This window comes from Pyxicephalus adspersus, chromosome 8 (genome assembly GCF_032062135.1).
Source record: "Pyxicephalus adspersus chromosome 8, UCB_Pads_2.0, whole genome shotgun sequence".
In the NCBI taxonomy this organism is placed as follows: Eukaryota; Metazoa; Chordata; class Amphibia; order Anura; family Pyxicephalidae; genus Pyxicephalus; species Pyxicephalus adspersus.
Window position 1 is genome coordinate 4,287,926 of NC_092865.1, and position 24,475 is coordinate 4,312,400.

The window sequence follows — 24,475 nt, forward strand, 5'->3', positions numbered from 1 at the left end:
GGTCTTAAAAGTTCCACTATTTGGTTATTTTACATATGTGCAATGTTGTGTATTTATGGGATGTGGCCATGCCAAAGGTAATAACCAGGTGGTAGTTACATTAGTTTGGTTTGATATTGGCTTTGTACACTATTTTAGTTCTCAAGCAATTTCTGAAGCAGACGCTGATCCGCGAAACGCGTTGAATACTTAAGATTGTAACCTATGAAAGCTTTTATGGACTGTTTTTATTATTGTACGGAATTATTCAGTAAATATAAATTTCTTTTTATGAATATAGATTTATTTGTGAACCTTGATACCTAAAAAGTCTGGTTTGCTTCTCTTTTTATGCTGCTTAATACCCCGCATCTCTGTGATTCTTGAAAGTGCATTGAAGAAAATGTATCATTTTAGAATAAAAAAATATATTTTAATTTTCGATGGTAGTGACTGTTTGCACTTTTTGTGTTTGTGTTTTTTTCATTCATCCCACAATAAAATAAATAAATAAAATTACGGGACTTGGAAAATGCCATTAGATATATTCTAAATACATTGCTGCAAAGAAAAATAAAACAAGCTTTTAGAATCCCCAGTCATTTATTGGTTTCTGACAAGCTAATTATTCTGCACCTAAAAAAAAAAAATGTAATATATGAATCTTGTTAATGAAGTCTTTCAACCACATAAATTCTCTCTTTTCTACAGTGAAATAACAATGTTAAAAAAAATGTTTTGTAAAACCCATATTTACAAAACCTGTCATTTTTATGTTAATTATTTAAAGCCTTTCCTGGTTGAAGAATTTAACGTCATAAAAAAGAAAAAAAAAACTTTTTTTTTTTTTTTTTTACCGGGTAAAGTACAAAAGAGACAAGAGAAAAGTCATTTAATCACATATTTTTATATAACAAAATTCATGCCTCAGTAGTCCCAGAACAAAGTCTTATTTTTTTATCCAAATTTCAATTTGGAAATATTCCAGAGATGGGCAAAGTCTTTTTCAAAAATGGCACACGGAGTAGGTAATACTTGACTGCATAGCCATACAGCAGCAAGATAAGTGAGGAGGAAAAATACCTCCCATTTTTTTTTTTAATTTAGAAAGTTTTTTATTTTTTTGTAAATAACAATCTCTTAAATGTATTGTCTGTCATCCATTGGAATGGGCACGGTCTACCACCAAATAGACTTTCATTGTACGCAGTTCATTCCTTTGTTCACTCAATGTCAGAGGCAATTATATAAAAAATGATATCAATTGATATTCTATATTACCCAGTTTTCAGAAAATGTGGTCCCACCCTTGCCCCTTTCAGAAAAAAAAATGCAACCGCCAGAAATCGTGAAGCAAATAAAACGACGATGATGTCTTGGTAATTTCAAAACGCCACTAAGAAAACATTGACGAAAAAAAAAAAACTGTAAACTTAAGTCCCGAATTCCACCGGGGCGATGTTGTTGCTACATAAAGAGTTATAAAAAGAGAAAATGAGAAAAGTTTATTTTAAAAAAGCAAAAGTGAAAATATTTTGGAAATAGTAAAACACTGCGTTCTTCAAAATAAAAAAAAAATTAAATAAAACAAGATGATGAAAAATAGTCTGAAATCGAACTTCCATTGCAAAGCTTTCTGGTTAATAATGTTAGAGAGCTTGCGTGTGTTTTTTTGTTTTGTCTTCCTTTTGTGCTGCCATCGCCGGTGGATCAATCTCATACGGTGCATCGGTAAAACCCATTGAGGTGTCTTTTGATAGAATGCCGCCATTGAGTGCCGCTAGCCAGCTGTTTGTTCAATCTAGTCTTGGAGCACTGCAAGCTCGTTAGCTCTGTTACTTAGGTCTTCGAATCTGAGCATAGATAGGATCTTCTGGTGGGATCTGTGGACAAAAGACAAAATATATATAAGATGGTCTAAAAAAAATTGGGGGTCAAGTCTTCCACTAAAGAAGGTGGCCTAGGGGGCGCAACTACAACCAAGTTGTCCATTATTGGTGAGGACTTATTTTTACATAGCATACTCTGCTACAACTCTGGGAAGACAACACATTAGGCTTACTCCTCTCAAATCAACATTGAGGCAACAACAACTGCCCTAAAAGCAACTCCTGATCCACCACCCTATGGCTCTGACCAATTCAAGGAATTCCTAATAGGGATGAGCAAGAATGCCTCTGCCATTCTCGAGAAAGTTTCCTCGAAGTTTCTGCGAACCAATTTCGCGAAACCATTGGAAAATCGAGGAAATTATAACAGGAGGATTCACAGGATTCCCTGGGAATCCTCCTGTTTGAAATCCCCGGGGCACTAGAGGTTAATTAACTTCTAGGGCCCCGGGATCACAGTGGATTGCAAGAGCTGCAATCATTCTTGCAGCCATAGGAATCCTGTTTGAAGAACTCTCAATGAAGGACTCTCCATTGAGAGTTCTTCTGCAGTTCTACTGCGATCCCCGGCACTACAGGTTAATTATTCACCTCATTATTGCAGCTCTGGGAATCCTGTTTGCGATCCCCGGCACTAGAGGTTAAATGGGAACAAGTATCCCTATTCAAAACCTCTAGTGCTCCCTGACTGGCTGAGGAAAGCTTTCATCAGCCAATCAGAGGGCACTAGATGTTTTGAATGGGGAGATTTGTCTCCATTTAACCTACAGTGCCGGGGATCACGCACTGAGCTGATCAATGAATGCAGCCGGCGCTGCATTCATTGATCAGCGCAGCCCGCAATCTTTTTTTTTTTAAATTCGAGCTCGATTGGCGATTACACGGGCCATTCCCGCTTATAGTTTCAGTAAGCAAAATTGGATGAATTTGCCACAAGATCAAGTTTTAAAAACTCGCTTGCTCATCCCTAATTCCTACCGCCTTGAAAAAATTCCCCCAAAACCAAAGTTCTATGGATGTTCACCATCCTGTGAAAGGAAATCTATACTAATATTCTTAGGAGTGCATTAACTCCCTTTTGGCACACCATATAAGCGGTTGGAAATTCAAAATCCATCCTATATCCCCTGGGGAAGCTGTTTGTGAAACGCGTTGGCATAACCAGGAATTTCTGAAGGATTCCAATCACAATCATATAGTCAACAGTCGACTAAATGGACTGATTGATGTGATTGTATTTTTGTACTTTGCTAAAGTTATTTTGAAAATGTACAGCAATTATGTTGAATAAATGTCTTAATGTCTTCTTTGCTGTTTTTAATATTTTGAGATTTGGTTGTAGTAAATCAACAAGCTAAATAGGTAATCCTGCATCCTTTCTGCACAATATGGGCTGACGCGTTGTGAGAATTGCCCTGTCCCTCAACTATGGGATCCCTTACTGTTGAGGAAAGTATAGGAACGGGAAACTAAATACAAAAATATTACAAACATTTGCTTAAAAAAATAGATGGGGCTTTATTATTTATTATTTATTTGGACCCCTTTGGTTTTAGGGTTTGGTCTATTTGTTCTCATTGGGATAACCTAGACACATGCAAATAACATCACGCAATATTCACATCACAGAGGACAGCACAAGCTACTAGGAAAGCAATGAAAAACAGGGAAGGAAACCATGCAAACAACAGCAAGAACAGAGAGAAAAGGACAGGTACCTACCCCAGTCTGTGCTATCTAGCTACCGACCTCGGGGCTTATCGTTTCACCACTGGACTCGCCCTGGTCAGTGCAGGAAGACGCCTGAGGAGCGTCAGGCTAGAACACAAGAACACAATAACTGGTATTGTTCCCCAAAGAATAGAAAAAGATCAAAGTTTAGTAGAAAAGAAATTAAAGTTTAAGATTGGTTAGACAGAGAGCGTGAGCGTCTTCTTTCCCATGGATCCCCCAACATTTTATATTTTAAGATTCAATTTTTTAAAAACTGTTACAAAGTTTAAGGAAACCTCACACACTAAAACTGTTAAATGTAAAGATGAGGCTGAATACTTACCTTTTCATGCTTCATGTTGCTCCCTTGCACAGATCTCTCAGGTCCCTCAAAATCCTCTTTCAGGGGGTGAAGATTTTTTGGGTCCCCTGCAGCTTTTTTGGATTCCTAACTCTGACCTCACATCATCATGACATGAGATCAGAGGAACCAGTGAGCGCTGTAGGGGACACTATTAAATTATTGGTTTCCCATTGGATTTGGGAGCAGAGTTGGGCACTATAGGTAGGTACATAGTCCTATGAATGTCCTTTGAAGATAGAGTTTTAGCTCTTTAGAGCCTGGTTCTTGGCAATATCATTATTACGGCTTTTAGGTTAAAGCAACTAAATAACAAGCAAGTTAAAACAAAAGGTGTAAGGCGAAAAACTTGCCCCTACCAGTATGCTGCCTAGAAAACCCTTGCTTTCTGTGTGGAAGCAGGAGTTTTTCTGCAGAGGTCCTACATATCCCCAGGTAGTTCAGAACTACAGCTCTCCAATCAGCGGGGAACATAAGCTCCTACTATAGATGTGACTTAGCATGGGAGATGTTGGATCTTTGCAGAGAGACCACATCTTCTACATAGTAAGCCAGTGTCCTTCTTCACAGGACAAATGCTTCTTCTCTATCTGCTCAGCTGTACAAACCTTTTGCTTTGATACACCTGGAATGTCCAACTTTAAAACTTTATGTTTAACTGGGTTTTAAGGTTAGCAATATAAGATGTTGGGCTTTAAGGCTGTAATATTAGGTATTTCATAAACCCTAAAAATGCAGCTTCCCCCTTCTCCAATACCAGGACTGCATGCATATTAAATACCAGTGCTGGTATCATATCTCTGCCATTGATAAAATGCCTGCAACACCACAGCAAGGTGCATTTTGTGAATGGTGCAGCAAGGAGAGGGGTGAAGACTTTGGTGAAGCCACCTGTTACTTATGCAGCTGATAAGTAATTAGGAATTATCATAGGGGCCCATATAGGCTTGTTATCATCAGGCTGTTATGATATCAGTGAATAGGGAAAGTCTATGACATATTGAGCCTGATTTATTAAAGTTCTCCAAGACCGGAGAGGATAGACAATCGTGGGAGAACCTGGTTGATCCAGCACACAATGTAATGGATTTCTTCAAAATCATTTGCCATTAGCTGGCCTGAAATCCTGAACCAGATTCATTCCAGGTTTGCTGGATAACCCAGGATAGTCGATCCTCTCGAGTCTTGGAATTGTTAATAGATCAGACCCATTGGGCCTGTAAACTGTATAATGTTTTTGCAATATTATATATTTACAAAATGTCAACTAAGCATCGAAAAAAGAGAGTCAAAGATTTATCTGTGGTTCCACCAAGTTTGTAGGGTATTTACAATTATGTTTTTGTAAATTTTGCATTTTTCTATTTGGCCTGCACTTTCTGCCCCACTTTGGCACAATACAATGTCACAGTAAGTAGCATATCCAGGTCATCAAACAGGATTGTAGCCCTCAGCGACACTACATCCATCCCTCGCTCTATTTTGTGTTAGTGGCTCGGTATTGTTATTTGAATATCTTCCAGCTACTTACTGCATCTTGTTCGACACTTTTGCTGGGACTTTCAAAGCCTTCTTCAAAGATGTCGTCCGGGTTGGGATCGCTGGTGTGAGATACTGAAGACTTTGATGGCGAGCTTTGCCTCGGAGCTGGCGTGGGCGCTGGCAAGGGATGACATTGGAAAAGTTAAAAGACGTGGCGATGTACCGAAGATGTGAACATAAGCAGCTGAGCTAAGGGAGAACTCTATCATAATATTATTTCAACTTATCACTCCTTAGATGGGGTGGCTGCATTATTTTATCTTGTTTAGATTTTTTTCTGGTTCCTGTGATCCTGCCAGTTTTAGGGTGGCAACACTCACTCGCCATACTGCATGGAGGAGCAGAATTGTCACTCCTGGTTGTATTCTGCTGACTACAGAATGCTTCCCTTCTAAGTATCAATATTCATTATAAGAGCTACTGTGTCCCTAACAAGTGTTCGGAATGGAACTGCAATGCATTTTGATTGGCACCTCAATACCATGCAATGGACACTACAATGCATCACCGCTCAGCCAGAAAGGTGCATTGGGGATCCATCCAGAATATATGGAACTGCAATGCAATTTGATTAGCAATTCAACCATACCATGCAATGGACACTACAATGCATCACCGCTCAGCCAGAAAGGTGCATTGGGGATCTATCCAGAATATATGGCACTGAAATGCAATTTAAATGGCACTTCAACTTTACCATGCAATGGACGCTACAATGCACCATAGCTCTGCTGGAAAAGTGCATTGGGGATCCATCCAGAATATATGGCACTGAAATGCATGTTGATTGGCACCTCAATACCATGCAATGGGCACTACAATGCACCACAGCTCTGCCAGAAAGATGCATTGGGATTCCATCCAGAATATATGGCACTGAAATGCAATTTAAATAGCACTTCAACTTTACCATGCAATGGACACTACAATGCACTGCAGCTCTGCTAGAAAGGTGCATTGGGATCCCATCCAGAATATATGGAACTGCAATGCATTTTTGATTGGCACCTATACCATACCATGCAATGCATACTACAATCCAAAACAGCTCAGCCTGAAAGGTGCATTGGGGTTGCATTCAGAATAAATAGCACCCCAACCAATGCATCAGGGACTTATTTTGCAGTTCAAATGAATGGGCCTCCTGACCCCACTACCTGGCAGCGCACAGTACAACGCACTTCTATAGGGCTGAGCTATTGTGCCCATATTTAAACCCAACCTAAAAGCCTATCAAAAAACTATCCTAAAGCTCCCAATAAAATGACAATGACTTTGGAATTTCATTTTTAGAGGGCACGGCGAGGTGGAGCCAATGAAAAAAAAAATAATTTGTTAGTGAATAGATAAAAGGACACAGACTGTTATGAAATCCATATTTCATTTTGTATTACAGATCTTTCTGCCAGAAGTTTAACAGACTCCATCAAACTCCTCTTGGAGTCACTGACTTGTAACTAATAATTTTCCAGGGCCTCCTGTTTGCTGTCTCAACGTGTTGAGAAGCATTTTTCAAAGGTGGAACAAACACATTTATTATATGGCGATGTTCTGAGACGGAACAGATATTTCAGCGTGGGTGCAGTATATATATGAATGCAAGTGTAGCACGGAAGAGTTCTGAGCAAATACCATTATGTAAAAAAATTCTTTAAAATATTAAACTATTTATTCTCTTTGTGTAATTTAAATCAAATTCACAATATTTTAAAATGGGAATCCTAATATAAAGGTTCAGGCACTTCTCTTGCATGGGTTGGTAACCCCTTGTGCACCCTGGATTTTAATTTGCAGACATGGCTCACTATTATAACCATCAGGAATCCCATCCTAAGAAATGCCATGGAGCCATCACTGGACTGCATGTAGAAGGGAAACGACCATAAAAATGCTGCAAGATATTACTGAGATGGAACATAAGATCTTTTCTATTAAATACACAGTGCATTAGCAATCTAATTGTCATTTCATTAGGGTTTACATCTCCTTTAATGGTGGAAAAGACAAAAGGAGATTTTGTGCAGATGAGGGAAAGAGCTGCAAGTCACTGGTGAGAGATGTTGCTGTGCGTTGGGATTCAGCACAATAAATATGTATATTCATCATTCAGTGACAAATGAACTTGTGGCGTCTTAGTCGGCTGGATATTAATGTTCAGCCAAATATAAATGGTAACGTAAAATAAAAATGTATTTCAATGTTACTAATAAATCAATTATCACTCCAAGTCTGATGCAGAGTGGCGCGGCTATCTATCACTTTAAAAATTATATATATATCAGATGATAGACCGGCCATGACTTTTTGCTTCTACTGATGAGATCTGTACACAAGCTGTTCCCAGTATGAGAGGCTTTTAACGTCATCATGCCCACCTGCCCATACCTACTGTGTCCATTATGAAGGGTTTGCACTATTCCTACATTGAGTTCCTGGGTCTGCACATCTGCTGTGCCCAATATGACCACTATGACCAATATGCCCACCTGCCCACTATTCCTGAATCTGCTGTGTACATTATTAAAGGTTTCCAGAATCCAAGAGTTCCTGGACCTGCACACATGCTGTATTCATTTTGGGAGCTCCCACTATCCCTACACTGAGTTCCTGGGTCTGCATATCTGCTAAACTTGTTATGAATGATTCCACCCATCCATGCACTGAGCTTCTGGGTCTGCACACCTACTTTGTTAATTATGGGGAGTTCTTACCATCCCTACATTGAGTTCCCAAGTTTGCACACTTGTTGTGTTAGTCATGGAGCGATCCCACCAACCCTGCACTGACCTCCCATGTTCGTACATCTGCTATGCCCATCATATGGTGCTCCCTATTATAAGGGGTTCTTACCATCCCTGCTCCTGCTAACAGGAGAAGCTGGACCACACAAGGGTGACCAAGAACATCTGAAACTCCCAGTAGGACAGGAAGACAGTCTAGAATTATGGCAGACAGGTCTCAGTGTTGGAGAACCTAGACCAGCCATTCTCAATCAGGGAATTCTAGGGGTTCCTCAAAGTGTGGCTGATTGGCTTTCCATTGGATGATGCCTGGATAGTTTTGGGGCCATTACCACTTGGTGGAGCCTTTGCATGACTTCAATGATGTTTTGAGGCATCTACAAAGGTGGAATTCTGGCCACCACTCCACAGGGTCATTCTTTCCATTGGCCACCAGTTCATTAACCCCCCCCCCCCATAAATACATAGGTTTTAGCAGCAATTCCCCAAGACCTGAAATTATTTTAGGGGTGTCTCAGGGATGTAAAGGTTGAGGAAGGCTGATCTAGACACACATAAAGCTATTCGGGTCTAAACAATACACAGGGATTTTTTTAAAACCCAAATATAAAATAAAGAACAAGTAAAGAAACCATGATGGACCCATATTCACTCCCCTTTGTTCTGCTAACCAGAAGGTTAACAAAGTGTAATCCTTACGTGAGTTGGTTGAGGGCGAAGTGGAAGTCATGGGTGTCAAGTTCAACTGAGAAATATCAAAGTCGTCGCAGTCGTCTGTATCTTGCACTAGACCAACTTTGTCAAAGTAGCTTGAGAAGGCATCTGAGGTACACTGGAGGGCAGGCTGGTCCGGCTGTCTGGATGGCACTGGAGGGGGGTTGACCATCTGGAAATCCTTGAACATCTCCTTCGTTACTTGCTGGTCTGGTCGAAGGGGGCTGGATCGCATGGAGTCACTGGAGGGCGGCACAGCGGCTACCGGGGCGGTACTACCTTGGAACATGGCTGCTTGGAAAGGCAATACAGTCTGTGTTGGCATGAAGGCAGCGGGTGGAAACTGACCGGGCAGGGTGGGCCACGGCTGTTGCTGAGTGGGAGGGTAAAGGCCTGGCTGGGCCCATGCTATTGTCTGGTTTCCCTGCATAACCTGAGGAACGGGAGGCTGGCCACCCAATACCATCTGCGGCTGTATCAATGGTTGTTGTCCCCAGAATGATGGCTGGACGGCTCCCATTGCAACGTAACCTGTCAGGGGAAAAAAAAAAAATAGCAAAAGCCAATCAAAAACAGAAATGTTTCAAAATTATTTCAGATTGGAATGGTAACTAATATGTAAAGTGTGAAGATTGTGTGTCTATTGTCTTCTGTTTGTTGGCCCTGTGATTCCTGAGTTCGGGTCTATAGGGCCCTATCTATGTGTCCCCAGCTACACAGATGGAAGGTAATAAATGATTCATCCTTGCTTACACACATAGTTATTCCATGACAATAAACATTCACTGTATTAATTTCCCTACTAATGACGTGAAAACGAAATCCACTCCCCCCTTCCTTAGGAAAATATGTCATCTTTGTTCAAGAATGAGGTTCTTCATGCAGTTTTGGGTAATGTTCCAACATATTTCGAGCTATTACAATGCCTTCATCAGGGCCTATAATAAACACCATGGTCCTGGTTTATTAAAGCTCTTCCAGACTGGAGAAGATAGACTATAATGGGTGAACCTGGGTGATCCAAAAAACCTGAAATGTATGTGGTTTAGGATTGAACAACTCATAGCAAAATTATTTTTAAGAAATCTTCAGTTTCAGGTTTGCTGGATCCCACAGGTTCACCCATGATAGTCTATTTTCTCCCAGCCAGCCCTACTAGACATGGACTAAATCATATATGTAATTTTTTAACTTTAAAAGACATATATATAATAAATTGAGATTATTTATAGATTTATATTATATAATTCTAATGAAAAAATATCTATAAGAGGGATATATATATAAATATTGATATATTTTTTGCATGTTTGGTAATTTTATTATGCCACATGTTTTTGAGAGATATTTAAATATATTTATATAAAATAAAAATTAACTTTATATATCAATATTTATATATTTTGGAAGAACAAGTTTGGCACTTTGGTAGATTTTGGTTGGTGGGGCAGTAACATCCCTTAATCCTAAAACCCTAATCCTAATTTCTAATCAATAAATAGATTGATCGATAGATAGAAGATAGATAGATATAATATTTATTATATATATATATCCTATCTATAAGTATCTCAATATATAATTTCTACATTTTCAGATTGACTTTGATTCTGAATCTTCTGGCTTTACAATACAGCTCAATCACTGCCATCTGCTGGCAGAATCAGGAACTGCACCAATATATTCCAACTTAATATAGAAGATTTTTTGGTAGACAAAAAGGGGAACTTTATTAAAGTTGAACCTAACTTGCTATTTTCTGATGACAATTGTCACCAACTTATTTCACACATTTATAAATCAGAAAATCAGCTGAAAATATCATTTTATTATTTATTAATTATAATTAATAACATATTTGCTTTATCATGTCCAATTATCTACACTTTTCAATTGGCGATCTGTCTGTTCACCATTTTATTATTCTCTGGAAAGATTTATTCACTTTAAAAATGGCAAACGTCATCGGTTGCAATGGAGATCACAGGCAATTGTTTTAAATACTCTGATCTACAATTATATCACAATTGCTAAACTTTCTATCCACTATTCTGTGCAAGTTCCTAATCACCATGCTGGGCTATTTGTGGCATGGCGATCAATCCATAAATGCCATCATCGATAGAAAAATAATAAAACTTTCTATATTTTTTCTTAAATTTCTCATTTTAGTTAATCAATGCTTTCCAGACATCTATAAAATGGTGAACAGACAGATCGCCACTTAATCAGTATGAAAAATGTGTTCATTCAAATATGCCATTAATTATAAAAATGGCATTAATTGGCACAAAAATGCAAAAATAATAATGATTTGTGATCTGATCACCTATTATTTATAAAAAGACCCCATGGGGTCTCGCTGGGTTATAATGGTGACCTATGTGGGTGCTGCATACAGCGAACAATCTGCTGGACTGACTGATTGATAATCATGTGCAAAGATACTACTCATGTATTAATATATTAAATATAACCAAATAATGAATGGTGTACAACAAGTCAGCATGGGATCAGCTCACAATGTTTCTGGCAGGATCATTATGTTATTTCTCTGCTCTTATTGTATATTTAACAGACCAAAAGAGGGCAAATAAGTGAAGTTCATTTTTACGGTTTACAGACACATCGTAATAAAGATCGTCTCACTGTCACTGTTTAAAAAAAAGAAAGTTAATTTATTTTTCCGGCGTTTATCGAGCGCCGTGCCGATCTGTCTTATTAATGTCGTTTCTTTCATTTGAGCCATAGCACTTCTAATTGTCAAACGTTTTTAGAGGTTCAGATTTATTCCTCCTCTCACATCCCCCTCCATTCAGCGGTGTTTATCCCAGACGAAAGGGCGACGGCCGAATCATTAGACGCAAACACATTAGCTGTCAAATTTCAATTTTACCGGAGAGACATTTTCAGGGTCATTGCTCCTTTAACATAAAAAAAATAGATTCTTCTTTATCAGCCGAGACCGGAATTAATCACTGGCTTGTAAGGCTTGACTTTAAACCCTTGTGGCCCCCAGGGATGGGCCCGGGACTAAGCCAGACCTCTGGGAATTAATCTGTACAAAGGACCCCAATGGCGGCTCGGCTCTTGAAGGGTAACAGTAAAAGTGACACCGCTGGGGTATCATCCATCATATAATATTGTTCTGTGCATAGATAATGCCGCACAATGATGGAGAGCTCCGGATAAGGTGCACTCATTATATTATCATGTCCCTTTAAATGGAACAACCATCCTTTTATATTATTCTTTCATATTACGGTGTCTTCTTTATGAGGTCATGTATGTGATCACTTCTGTATTATTCACCCATTCATTACTTTGTACAGCTCCATGGATGATGATGGTGCCATATAAATCAGTAATACCATTTAAAATTTGGAAAGATAATTCATATATTGCAGCTTATGTATCCTAGGATGCCGTGGCTGCATTTGATTTCTTTTTTCTGGCATTTTTTTTTTACCTACAGCCAAGATCGTCATCAAAAATTCCTGGACCCCGCTCTCCCCAGGTCTAAAAGTACAAGCATTGCAAAGACAAGCTCTTTATATTAGGGACCGTTACAGAAGTACCCATAGTCCTCCCCTGATTGCGGCCCTGACTACAGTTGATCTTACTAGAAATCCGGTGTCCTTGGGCTGAACTGCAATCTAAAGAAATGGTGCAGCACCCTGCAATGTAATTGCAAATCTAAACAGTGACAACTTTGCTTCTCCACAGATACAGTATGGTGAGTGTTGTCACAGGTCAGGGAGTGTGGTACAGGCAGGTGAACATAAAGGAAAACAAATCCTGACAAAAGGAAAAAAGACTACATTTGAGGACTGGCAAGTTGCAGTATATTTAGATTTTGGTTTCGGGGTACTAGTTTGGTTCGGGTTTAGGCGATGGTTTTCTGGTGGGATCTTTATACGTTCTCATTTTTGTGCTCCTGTAATTGACTCTCAGCATCTACCAGATGTCTGCATTCAGCTTATGATCCAATTCTAGGCAGGCAGTTGGAAGGGATGCGATGTCCTGCCACATCCTCTTCCATAACCTCTTCCTATCCTTGGCTCCAAGACTTCTCTGGAGTGGCCCCTGCTCCCTGGAATTCTCTTTCTCCTTCCATTAGGCTTGGCTCATCACATTTAAACAACCCCCCAATATTCAAATATATGATTTCTCCTGCCCATTCTTCTCTGTCTCTTGGCCATCACAAATCCCAATTCTCCCTCTGTAAGGTGCACTTGCCTGCACCTCTCCTTGATCTAGATGGAGCCATTCCAAAGGTCCCAGGTGCTGGAACTTGCACAGTCTAGGAGACCTGTTGTTGACCCTGAAGTTGTTTGACCTGCCCCTATTTACTACCTGGAATGACCTCTACATGATCTCCCGACCATGAACTCAGTGACCCCTTTAGATTATCCACCTGGTTGTCTTGTTGCCACCATGCCACAACCTGGATTATCTCCTTGGCTTTCTTTTTCTGTGCATGCTTTGGTACCTGGACTTTCTTGTATCTGACCCTTTACATCCATTTGAATCCACCTTCAACTCTGTCTGCCTATAGAGTTCCCTGACCAAGGGCCAATCCTTGCCCCACAAAATGCCATCCATTGCAATCTCAAGTCTTGGGGTAATTAAGTGCTGGCAAGGCACAATTAGCATTCTGAGGATGAGCTGGGACTTTCTTTAGGTAAAGACTACAGAGACAATTGTTGCACTAGTGCAAAGTCAAACACCTACATATTGTATACAATGCCCCCCCATCTGCTAGATTGTAAGCTCTATGGGGCAGGATCCCCTTCTCCTCCTGTGTCTTTTTTTTGCACCTTTTGAGTATGCAGGTTTGTCACCTGCAGCCCCTATTTATTGCACAGTGCTGCTTAATATGTTTTTTATCCCCTCCAATTCTTTATAACTGTTGCTTCCCAATACAGTAAAGACACATTTAAATAAAATAAAGGATTCGCCCTGCACTTTACCAGCCCCTTCCTCAAATTTTGCTGAAAATACTCCTTAACTGTTCACTATTTTTCCAATCCACTATGATCTTTTTGCCACCTAAATACAACGGTTGGAAAAGAATCTCCAAAAGGAAAGAGCAAACATTTTACTTTACAATTTCTTTCAATTAATAAACATGATAGTTTATATGAACCAACAGGGGGCAGTATTGCTCCATGTTGTAATTTTATATTACTAGTTAAATTCTAGCCTTCTGCCTACAATAAATGGCCAAATCGTCACATTTTATTACCCGTATGGTCAACCTGCTGCAGGGCTTAGAGTAAACATCAACATCCTTTATCCTGAAGGTACGCTTCCATTATTTTTCACGTTATCCTGATTGAAAATGCTGCGCTGCAAGACTTGGTGTGACATCATGAGTCAGATGCCATTAATTCAGCGGAGTTTTACAATGTATCTCAGGAATCCTGGATGTGTCAGACAAGGTGATGTTAGGTTCACCCCAGAATACATGATTCATGCATTTAATGCATTGCTGCATTTATCTAATGTGCATTAAAGTATATGTATTACCCTCAATCTTTTTTTCATGATGTTTGGTATGAACATTCACTGTATACAGTTTTTAGAGGCCAATCAATTAGTTTTAATTTGTTTGATTCACTTTGTTTCAAAGCTGTACCTGGATACCAGGTTGTCATCATCAGCACTTCTGGTTACAGGCTGTTTTGAAGAACAAAATCCTCTGTCTTCACATTAAAAATGAATAAAGATCGGAAATCACACAATCATTTATAAGTATTATTATATTGTTTTTTATGTGTTAGTTTATGCAGTCAATCTGTGTAAAAGCTGCTGAGGGTTGTCACTACTTCTCACTGAACACTAGAGGGCAGCAGATCAGAAACAATGTCAGCCTGTAAGAAAACTCCATGTCCCATGATTCCTTGTATTGTGTATCATGGATGGGGGTGTCATACGTGTAGTGTTAGCTCAATAGGGTGGCAACAAATGACAACAACCTGAATGGAGCATGAATTGTAGCCACAGTCATTAGTGATATGCAGCTTTACAAAGTATGGAAGGGATTCATGGGGACTAATTGAACAACAAGAGGAAGAAACAGATCATTTCTTTTTGACTTGTCTTGCAAAAATTGGTAAAGTGGTCAGCTTGTCATGTGAGCACCATCAAGTAGACATTGGACTGTTGGTTCAATAAATATCTGATGAGTAGCCCAATAGCCAACAAGGAACCTGTACAGCTGCGTGACAACGCCATTGTTAGCTGCCAGGCAATGGATTAGTGTTGTCAGGAATGGATATTATTGGCAGGATCTTCCAGTAAAAACCGCTTCAGAAAACTGTATATAGTCAGGCATGATGCCAAATATATGGAAAAATAGATTGTGGGTCAACACGGATTTTAAGTGCAATGGGACAAAAGCAACGGAATTGCCTTAAAGAGTACAAAATTGAAAAAAAATCCTTATAAGTCTCCAGGGACGCAGCCCAGTAGATGTCTATGGGGGAACTACCCAGGTCATATGATAGTGGCCCTTCAGATGTGGTGAGTAGGATCTTTGGATGGGGAGGGTGAGTTGGGTTAGGAAAGGGCAACAGGGGTGTAGGGGCGATGAGGTACATTTAAGTACAGGTACTCTTTAACAATTAATTAAGGATATAAGGTGTATTCGTATGGAAATTTAAAGCATTCTATAGGAAAGGAATCACCCCTGATAAGTCACCAATAAGTATTGGGGTAATGGGTTTTATTGCCACCCAGAAGCTCCAAGGGGCATTAAGAATGACCGAGAATCCATCCACATCCAGCTTATCTCTGGGGCTTCCCTTAGGATAAATACCCAGAATGCCTGAATCCTGCAGGAATGTGCATTTTGTGGCCCTTTAAGCCACACAGAACGCCAATCCTGTGCCCACCTTGGATCGGTGAAGATTGAGAATCCAGTGTTATCCAGTCTATCTGCTTAAACAAATCAAATTATTTTATCCCTTTCATTGGCCACTGGCGGTGGATCGATACTAAAGCACCCGCTCAAAGGTTATTCATGGATTTTCCTTATCTCCTGGTAATGAGTTGATGCTCGGGGCTCCCGGAGGCCTGATTTAGCATGGTGTCCTATATGTCATGTCTCCTCCACTGGCCCCGAGTCTTCTCTAATTATAGCTGCAAAATACAATGCAGCAGTGAGAACATTCTGCTATTCCTGGGTGTTCCTGGTGGGGGCGATGCTTCGGTCAGACTATGTACCCATAGGCAGAGAATCCCATGTTTGGAAAGAAGCATCATGGTCCTGGTGAATGGAAGGTAATGCAAGATGAATGCCCTTGCCCATCCACCCTCTCCCTATCCATGCTCTGTCCCCCCTCCACCGTCTTTGAGCTGTTCCAGCGGAGTTGAATTGGATTCAGTGACCACTTTGATCCGTAGTCACATCCTCAGTGTGCAGATGACATGGGACAACCATTAAAAAGCGGATAACAATAAAGCAGGGACAACACAAAGTGAAGCGAGTTCAGAAAAGGCAAAACATGTAAAATGAATATTAAAAAAAATGCAAAGCAAAAGTGTCAGAGGAAATACATTGACATAAATGTTCACATATCCTCAATTGTATTGTGACCCATCAACCAATTTTATGACAATTTGGAATTTTTGTCCATTTACAGATTTACACTGTATGGTAGAGGAGAAGACCTGCAGAGTAACAGAGGCCTTGTCCCTCCCCCAGCCTGTGATTGGGCAGTGAAGAGAATCAGCACAGTGATAGGTTCATTTCCCTTTCACTCAATTCATTCCTCCTATCAGCACTGCAATACTACAACCTGATTGGCTCATTGTGTTGCTCCCCCTTTCTGAACTCCACTGACACTGAGAGGTCAAATTCAGGTACTTCCATTATTTGCATTAAAAAAATCTAATCATGTAATGAGATATTAAATACAGAGTTGTGTTTGTGTTTTTTGGAGTTAAACTGTAACAGAATTATAAAATCCTTCCCCTCTGCTAGCAGATTCCAGATCATGAACCTGAGTTATTAAAGATCCCCAGGACTGCAGTAGATAGACATTCATGGTAGAACCTGTATGATCCAGCAAACCTGGAATGGAGTTCCTAGAAATCATTTGCCATTTGTAGGTATAGGCTTTCAATACTGGAACAGATGCATTGCAGATTTGCAGGATCACCCAGGTTCCTCCCAAGATAGTATATATTCTTTGATCTTGGAGAGTTTTACTAAATCAGGCCCATAGTGTATTTACCCCCCTACAGTCATGCAGAAACGCCCCACAATTTCTGTATGCTGGTATTTATCCAACCCCACCCCCATCGTCAGAGCCACCACTGCCACTCTGCTACGTCTTCAAGACCCTGACAGTGGCGGTGAGGAGACCAATTGGGCTATGGTGTATGTGTGATGTAATGGTGTCTTTCCAGAAGTGACAAGGGCCTTTTTTCACCTGATGGTAGAGCGACTGGATTGTAAGAGAGGGTTCCCAACATAGGGGCAATGGCGGGGTGAAGCTGGGTGGGATATTTCATAAAGGCATCACCTGGAGTAGCCGGCGTCTACAAGACAAAACAACAGGGAGAAGGTTAGGTTACAAGGAACGAGCAGGCATCATATTCATCCACAATATGCCATAGCTGGGGAGGAGCAAACGTTTGAGAAATGAAGGTGACACCAAAGAGAGTAGCCCAAAATGAAAGTTTGGTAAGAGAGTTCCCTCTCGAAGGCCCAGCCGGTGAAAAACATGGAGGAGAGGAAGAAGAAAAAAAAGAAAAGACAGGCTTTTTTGGGGCCAAACGGATCTTTGATAAAAAAAAATTAGGCATTATTTGTATTAAACATCTTAAAGCTAGACAGAGACCGCCTATGCTAGACCTATCTTAACATAGGAGTACTGTTCTAGCAATTTTATATACAATTACAGCAATATATATGAGTACAAGGCTGGATCTCGCTGCCCAACGCGTTTCTCCCCGTGGGGCTTCTTCAGGGGTTTAGGAGATCCTGTATCTCACAATTTACAGGATCTCCCAAGCCCCTGAAGAAGCCCCATGGGGTGAAACGCGTCGGGCAGGGAAATTCAACCTTGCACATATATATATTGCTGTAATTGTATATAAAATTGCTAGAACAGTACTCCTATGTCTCTGTCTAGCTTTTAGGATGTTTAATATGAATAAAGCTTAATTTTTTATCAAAGATCCATTTGACCCCAAAAAAGCCTGTCTTTTCTTTTTTTTCTTCTTCCTCGCCTCTTTGATACATTCTAACAATCTGGTCCAATAAGGAATTGATACAATGCTAAAAACATGTTTTTTTGTCTTTTCTCTTTCTCTATGATAGATGGTCATGTGACCAGTGCCCCTGTATTGGTCATCTGATCCTGGCAAATAAAATGGCTCTATGATTGGACAGGTTTGCTTGCCCCTTAACAGGGGTCATGTGAGTTATACTATGGAACTGACCATGTGACCCATTTATCATCTTTTAACTTTAAAAATTTTATGTAAATATTGACCTCGAGCTCCCCCATGTCTCTGTTATGAAACGGGAATCTTGCCCAAAGGAAATCCAAATGGGTTTAAATTTCTGGTCTCCAAATTTGAAGGCAACCTTTGTGTCATTTCTCAAACTTTGCTTTGTAAAAAAAAATTACAGCTCAATGTTTGCTCAACTCCAGCTATAGCTTATATTCAGCATATATACATATCACACATTTAAAGAAATTATAGGAAGCAGTTCAATATTTCCACTATACACTTTGTACATTTGTCATACTGTAAAAGTTGGTAAAACCCAGAAATACATCAAAGAGAACCTGTGGTGAATATACACAGATGCTTAGCTGAATGCTTTTTTGGTGAATACGTTGGAAAGTTTCTTAGCTGTAAATCCTATAAGTAACAGAATTTCTTGTTGCCGGCTGACAGCCCAAGCTGCTCCTTTGCAATTAGAAGCAATGCCAGCCGGCCAGATCCATGATATGTGTTGGCCTTAGGAAGCCAACTTCAGGTGTCCATACAGCACCCTGACATGTCTGCTGCTTAATTATATGAAGTGCGGATACTGGCAGGATCTCCAGGTAAGAAATGTTTAAAAAAATCTTTTCAGTAACATAGACATTATACCAAACGTTGCTGAAATATAGATTTAGTGTTTACATACACTTCTACAACCATCCAGAAATTGGTTTGGACATGAATGTATGAACGTACACTCATTGGTGAGAAGGGGTCCTACTGGAAGCAAAATATTTATTAATTTCCTTGCATTGGTAAAGATCCTGTCCAAGAATAACATCATTTATTTTCTGCACTGTATCTTTAGATAGTCAGCATTGTTACCCCATAATATGACTACAAATGTCCCCCTCTGAACATCTCTATAACATAAGCAGCACAATGGCCAACCCCAACAGATATAGCACATCATGCCAATTGCATAGGTTCAAAGACCAGAATCAAACAAGAGAAAGCCAATAAAGTCCAGGTTTATACCTCAGATACAAAAACAGGGTCAATGGAGTTGAAAAGAGATAAAGTTGTATCCAAATATTGAACGGTCCATCTCAAGGAAAGACATTGAGGTGCTGCATCAGAGACCAAAGCATTTCATTTCATGTTGCAAATCTTTTATGGACAGAAGTGGTTCAAACCATTAAAAAAAAGAAAAATAAATTCACTGCACACCCTATTTGATTTCCAAAGGTCCACTAAATCTGGGACCACTGGACATGAAGAATATTAGGGGTAACTATCACAGAGCGGCTCCTAGTTTGCTGGTATCTTAGGGGTCTACACGACAAGGGAACTCCTCAGCCCAATGTCTCATCACAGTGACTACACTCTCAGTCTATTCATTTCATTACCCAAACTCAAGCACTTAATTCAGCAGCTCCCCGTGGTCCTAATTTATCCCCAAGGCTCCCATATGCCAAATAGTATATTGCGTCTAGAAGAGAGTATTAATATTAAGTAATTTTCACTGTACAAATGTCAACATGGTTCTAAAAGCTGTAACGTATTGTGTCTCAAGGATTGGATACCTCCGCCTGAAGATGAAGAAGGAACCTAGATGTGTATATCAGTGAAAGAGAAATAAACCCTAAAAGGACAATTCACCAAAAACATTAGGTTGTTTATAACCCTTTGGATCCTTATAATATCCAGGAACTTTAAGGAAATGGGTCTTGGGATCTTGGCATTCTCCAACTGACCCACCTGTTGCTATCATAATGGGACTTCATAATGGGAAAACTCATTGAAAGACAATTTAAAAGCCAGTGGTGATTCAGGAAGAAGAAACATATTCTCCAGAAAGAAGAGCCAAAAACTCCCAGGAGAGATCTTAGCATTATAGTTTACATAAAGATCGAGAATTGGTGTGATTGAAGCAATTTTGGAGGTCAATACATTTCAGAGGTTGCTTGAACCCCTCTGGGTAATCGAGCAACCAAAGAGATTGCAAATGGAGAAAATTTCTATCTAAACCTGGTAGGTGGTCTCACTCTATGTCCTGGTTTCCATGATCTTTTCCTCCATGGCTATAAAGATTTTGGTCTCATAGAAGACTAAAAGTCAAAAAAAGTAATTGTTGTAGATAGCAGAGGCCCTCAAAAAGAAAAAGAGATCCTTCCCTCATCTTCTTTTCTTGGACGCCTTTCCTATCTACACCATTGCCTTTTTTTTAAGTCTTGACAATGGTGATCCAGTCCACTGGAGTGTAGAAGAAACATAATATCCAGACAATCAAGCAGTACACAGGTAGCCAGTTAAAGGGAAGAGGTCTGACATATTGCAGCCCTCAGATCTTTTGTAGAAGATACTGAGATAAGAATTGAAAATCATTGAAGTGCCTTCTTAATTCACAATGCACATATAACAACCCAAGAGAAAACCCTTTGCTTCTGTGGTCACGGTTGTCAATTCTGATATCATCATTCACTGACAGTCTCCTATTGATGCAGCTTGGACCTAACATTCCAAATTTCAGGCATTTTAGTAGGAATAAAATGGCCAACAATAGCACAAAAAGGAGCTCTGAAACCTACAGCAGTTTCAGGAAGTATTCAGACCCCCTTTTCCTTTTTTTAATGTTGTTATGTAGCAGCCTTAGGCTACATTTCTTTCAATTCTTTTTTATTCCTCATTAATCCGAAAACAGAATTTTAGACAATTTTGTAAACGTATTAAAAGAAAAACCTGAAATATTTACATGATTATTTAGACATATTAATTTGTTGAAGCACTTCGTAGCCTTTTTGGGTAACGATGCAACAAGCTTTGCACCCCTGGGTGTGGGGATTTTCTGTTCTTCTTTGAAAATTCTCTCAAGCTCATAGGGTTGGATGGGGACCATAGGTGGCCAGGTCTCTCCAGAGATGTTCAATAAGGTTCAAGTCAGGGCCCTGGCTGGACCACTCTAGGACATTAAGAGCGTTGTCCCAAAGCCAGTCCTGTGTTGTCTTCATTGTGTGTTATGGGTCATTGTCACTTTGGAAGTAAAACCTTTGTCCCAGTCGGAGGTCCTAAGCACTGTGGGATAGGTTTCCATTGAGGATGTCTTTGTTCTGTTCAGCTTTTCCATAACCCTGTCCAGTCTCCCAGTCCCTGCTGCTGAGAAACACTCCATAGCATGATGCTGCCACCACCATGCTTCACTGTTGGTATGGTTTTGGGCAGGTGGTGAGCAGTGCTTGGTTACATTCAGACATAACATTTGGAATTGAGGCCAAATAGATTAATTTTGGTTTCCTCCAACCAGAGAATCTTCTTCCTCACAGTGTGAGAGTCCTTCAGGTGCTTCCGGAAAATTCCTAGCAGGCATTTATGTGTTTTGTGATGCTTCCATCCAGCAATGCTGCCATAAATCCCAGGCCGGTGGAGGGCTGCAGTTCTGGTTGTCCTTCTGGAATTTAGTCGACTATCGGGTTCTTGGTTACCTCTCACACAAAGACCCTTCTCCCTCCATTGCTCAGCTTGGTCAGGTGATAGACTCTTGGATGTGTCCTGGTTGTGCCAAACTGTGCGCTTAGGAACCTTCAGTGCAAAAAAAAAATGTTTTTGTAGCCTTTCCCATATCTGTGCTTTGTAATAATCCTGTCTCTGAGCTCTGGAGGCCGTTCCTGTGACCTCATGGCTGGGTTTGTACTCTGATTGTCAGCTATGAGGTCTTCTATAGAGAAGTGGCACCTTGCCAAATTATCTCCAATCAATTTACCACAGGGGGGTGCCAATCAAGGGGCAGAAACATCTCAGCAGCTATCAAGAGAAATGGGAAGTACCTGAGCTAAATATCAAGCATTGGTGCAAAAACTCTGAAACCTTATGGAAATGTGGGATTTCATTTTAATACATTTACAAAATTGTCTAGAAAAAGAGAATTGGTTTATACTCAGGTGACACCTAGTGGCATGTCCTGTAACTACATTGGTCTCTGATTTGGCAGATCAGAGCTGTCCTTGACAAGCTGTTTGTAACACGCATGTGGATGCAGCACTGGTGGTCAACAAGCAAAAAAAAAAAAGTTAAAATTAAAAAAAAATTATCTATTTTTACAACTCAAAAGAATAAAATACTTTAACCTGTAAGGGGAAAAATGATAAACAGACTGAGCCCATGTGATTAAAATTCTTTCCCTTTCAAATGAATTTTTTAAAAATAACACACCATGGATGAATTTATTCACCTTCATGTTATTAGCATTTTCATTGATTACTCTTTTAAAAGCAGCAACAACAGCATTTTGTGCCCTAGGTTTATACTCGAATCAAAGTATTTTCCTGTTTCTTTTCACTTATAAGTAGGTATCTTGGTTTATATTTGAATCGGTTTATATTTGAGTATATATTACATAACTTGCAAAGTTCACTAACAACCAACATTTCAATTTATTCTAATCCAACAAATATATCAAGAAGGAAATATGATTCGGTTTGAATTGTGTTACTTACAGAAGGTGAAGTTACATCAGGCGGAGTGGACATGTCCCCAAAAAGTGCTAATTGAGTAACAGCCTAAGAGAAAACAGAAAGTGATAAGAGAAAGAGAAAACATTACTGATTTCTTATGGACAGATGAATCTGCAGGCAATGCTCAGCTGCTCACACAGAACCATAGACAGTGGTGCAATTTTCAGTAATCTAGACTCTGAGAGGTCCTACAGAACCGCAACAATCAATAAGTTAAAGTTTATTTTGGAGTGCTCAGTCAATGCAATGCCACCTAACAAAGAGGACCAGTCATGTCTAAGAGTGCAAGTCGCAGAAAAGCAATCACTGTAGACGTTGCAAACATTGAGCAGGAATCACAGGAGGTATGGAAAGGATAAAGAATGCCAATACTCCGATATAAAGAAATTGCTCCAAGATATTGGTGGGAAAATATGCTTAGGGAAAGTAATCTTAAAAATTTACAGGAGAGTCATGTGTTCCAAAGCTGAACTCCAGGCAAACAATATTGGTGGATAAACACCTGCCAAAGGATTTTTAATGGTATTTATTTGGTCTTGCACTCCAGCCACAAATAGCGGAAAATGGTTGGTGACCTCCCTTTGTTGTATTCTATGCTTAGAGTTCAGATTTAATTTCAGAAATCACTACAATATATTCCTGTATTTGTGTATTTATAACCCCAATTTACTTTTTTCTTTGGATTTTGGGTTAAGCCCCCCAAAGGGATATCTACTTGCTGTCTCAGTGTCATTGGGGAGAATTTCCTTCACTTCCTGTCTCAGAGATGCAACAGGAGGTGAGTGGAAATCTCCCAAAAGAGCAGCAGCCCCAGCAGAAGATTCCATCTCTTCTCCTGTTAAGATATCAATTGTAAAAAAACAAAAATATTAATTTCCCTTAATTTTTAGTTCAGGGACTGAGATCACCAGGACAAATAGAGGGAAACCCCTCCAAAGGGGCCTGGTCTCACCCTTCCCACTCTATCCAAAAAGTTTAGCAAATGTGAAAGCTCAGATTCTTTGGATCAGAATAAGAAGCAAAGCAAAATAAAAACAGTTGATCACAGCACAATACCTATAAGCCAAAAGAAAATCCAAAGATAAGAATGGTTAAAACCTATCAGGTTTCTTTTTCCTGTGACCCCTTGGGGAGATCTTTCCTCACTTCCTGTCCATCCTGACTCAACAGAAAGTAAGAGGAAACCCACATAAGAAGAAGAAATACAGTTGTGACTAGGGATGAGTTTCCTGTTTGATCCCACAATGATATACAAAAAGATGGGCAAAGTTGGAAAGTTCATCACCGGCTCCCGGCAGGGCAAACAATGGCTAAGAACTGGTAGCTTCCAGGGGTAGTATATGACTTGATGCCCTCTTAACGACCAGCTACCCTATGACTTCACCCATGTTGGCAAGGTAAGCATCGGTCCAACTCATATGGGCTTGGTGGACTTCAAATAAGGCTTACCGAACCTGGAATGGACCAAACCTGGCTATGTCTGCCCATCGGTAGCTGCCAATACTTTAGGTGACCTCACTTGGAGATTTCAATTCTTTTTCCAGTGACAACATATTAGATTTCTCATCACTCTGA

General features: G+C 39.9%; 1 protein-coding gene across 7 annotated transcripts in view; it reads right to left on the minus strand.

Moving 5' to 3' along the window:
• Positions 1–866: 866 nt before the first annotated feature.
• DAB1 (DAB adaptor protein 1) overlaps positions 867–24,475 on the minus strand; it is a 472,196-nt gene continuing 448,587 nt past the window's right edge. For 4 of the 7 annotated variants that reach the window (XM_072419347.1, XM_072419351.1, XM_072419349.1 and 1 more), the window contains 6 exons: positions 22,883–22,945; positions 17,381–17,489; positions 8,925–9,470; positions 5,474–5,601; positions 3,591–3,686; positions 867–1,862 (listed from right to left, as the gene is read on the minus strand). In XM_072419347.1, coding sequence (XP_072275448.1) covers positions 3,606–3,686; positions 5,474–5,601; positions 8,925–9,470; positions 17,381–17,489; positions 22,883–22,945 — 927 coding nt within the window. In that variant the 3' untranslated portion in view covers positions 867–1,862; positions 3,591–3,605. The remainder of the gene's footprint in view (positions 1,863–3,590; positions 3,687–5,473; positions 5,602–8,924; positions 9,471–17,380; positions 17,490–22,882; positions 22,946–24,475) is intronic. The other 3 variants (XM_072419350.1, XM_072419352.1, XM_072419348.1) reach the window with 2 other exon arrangements.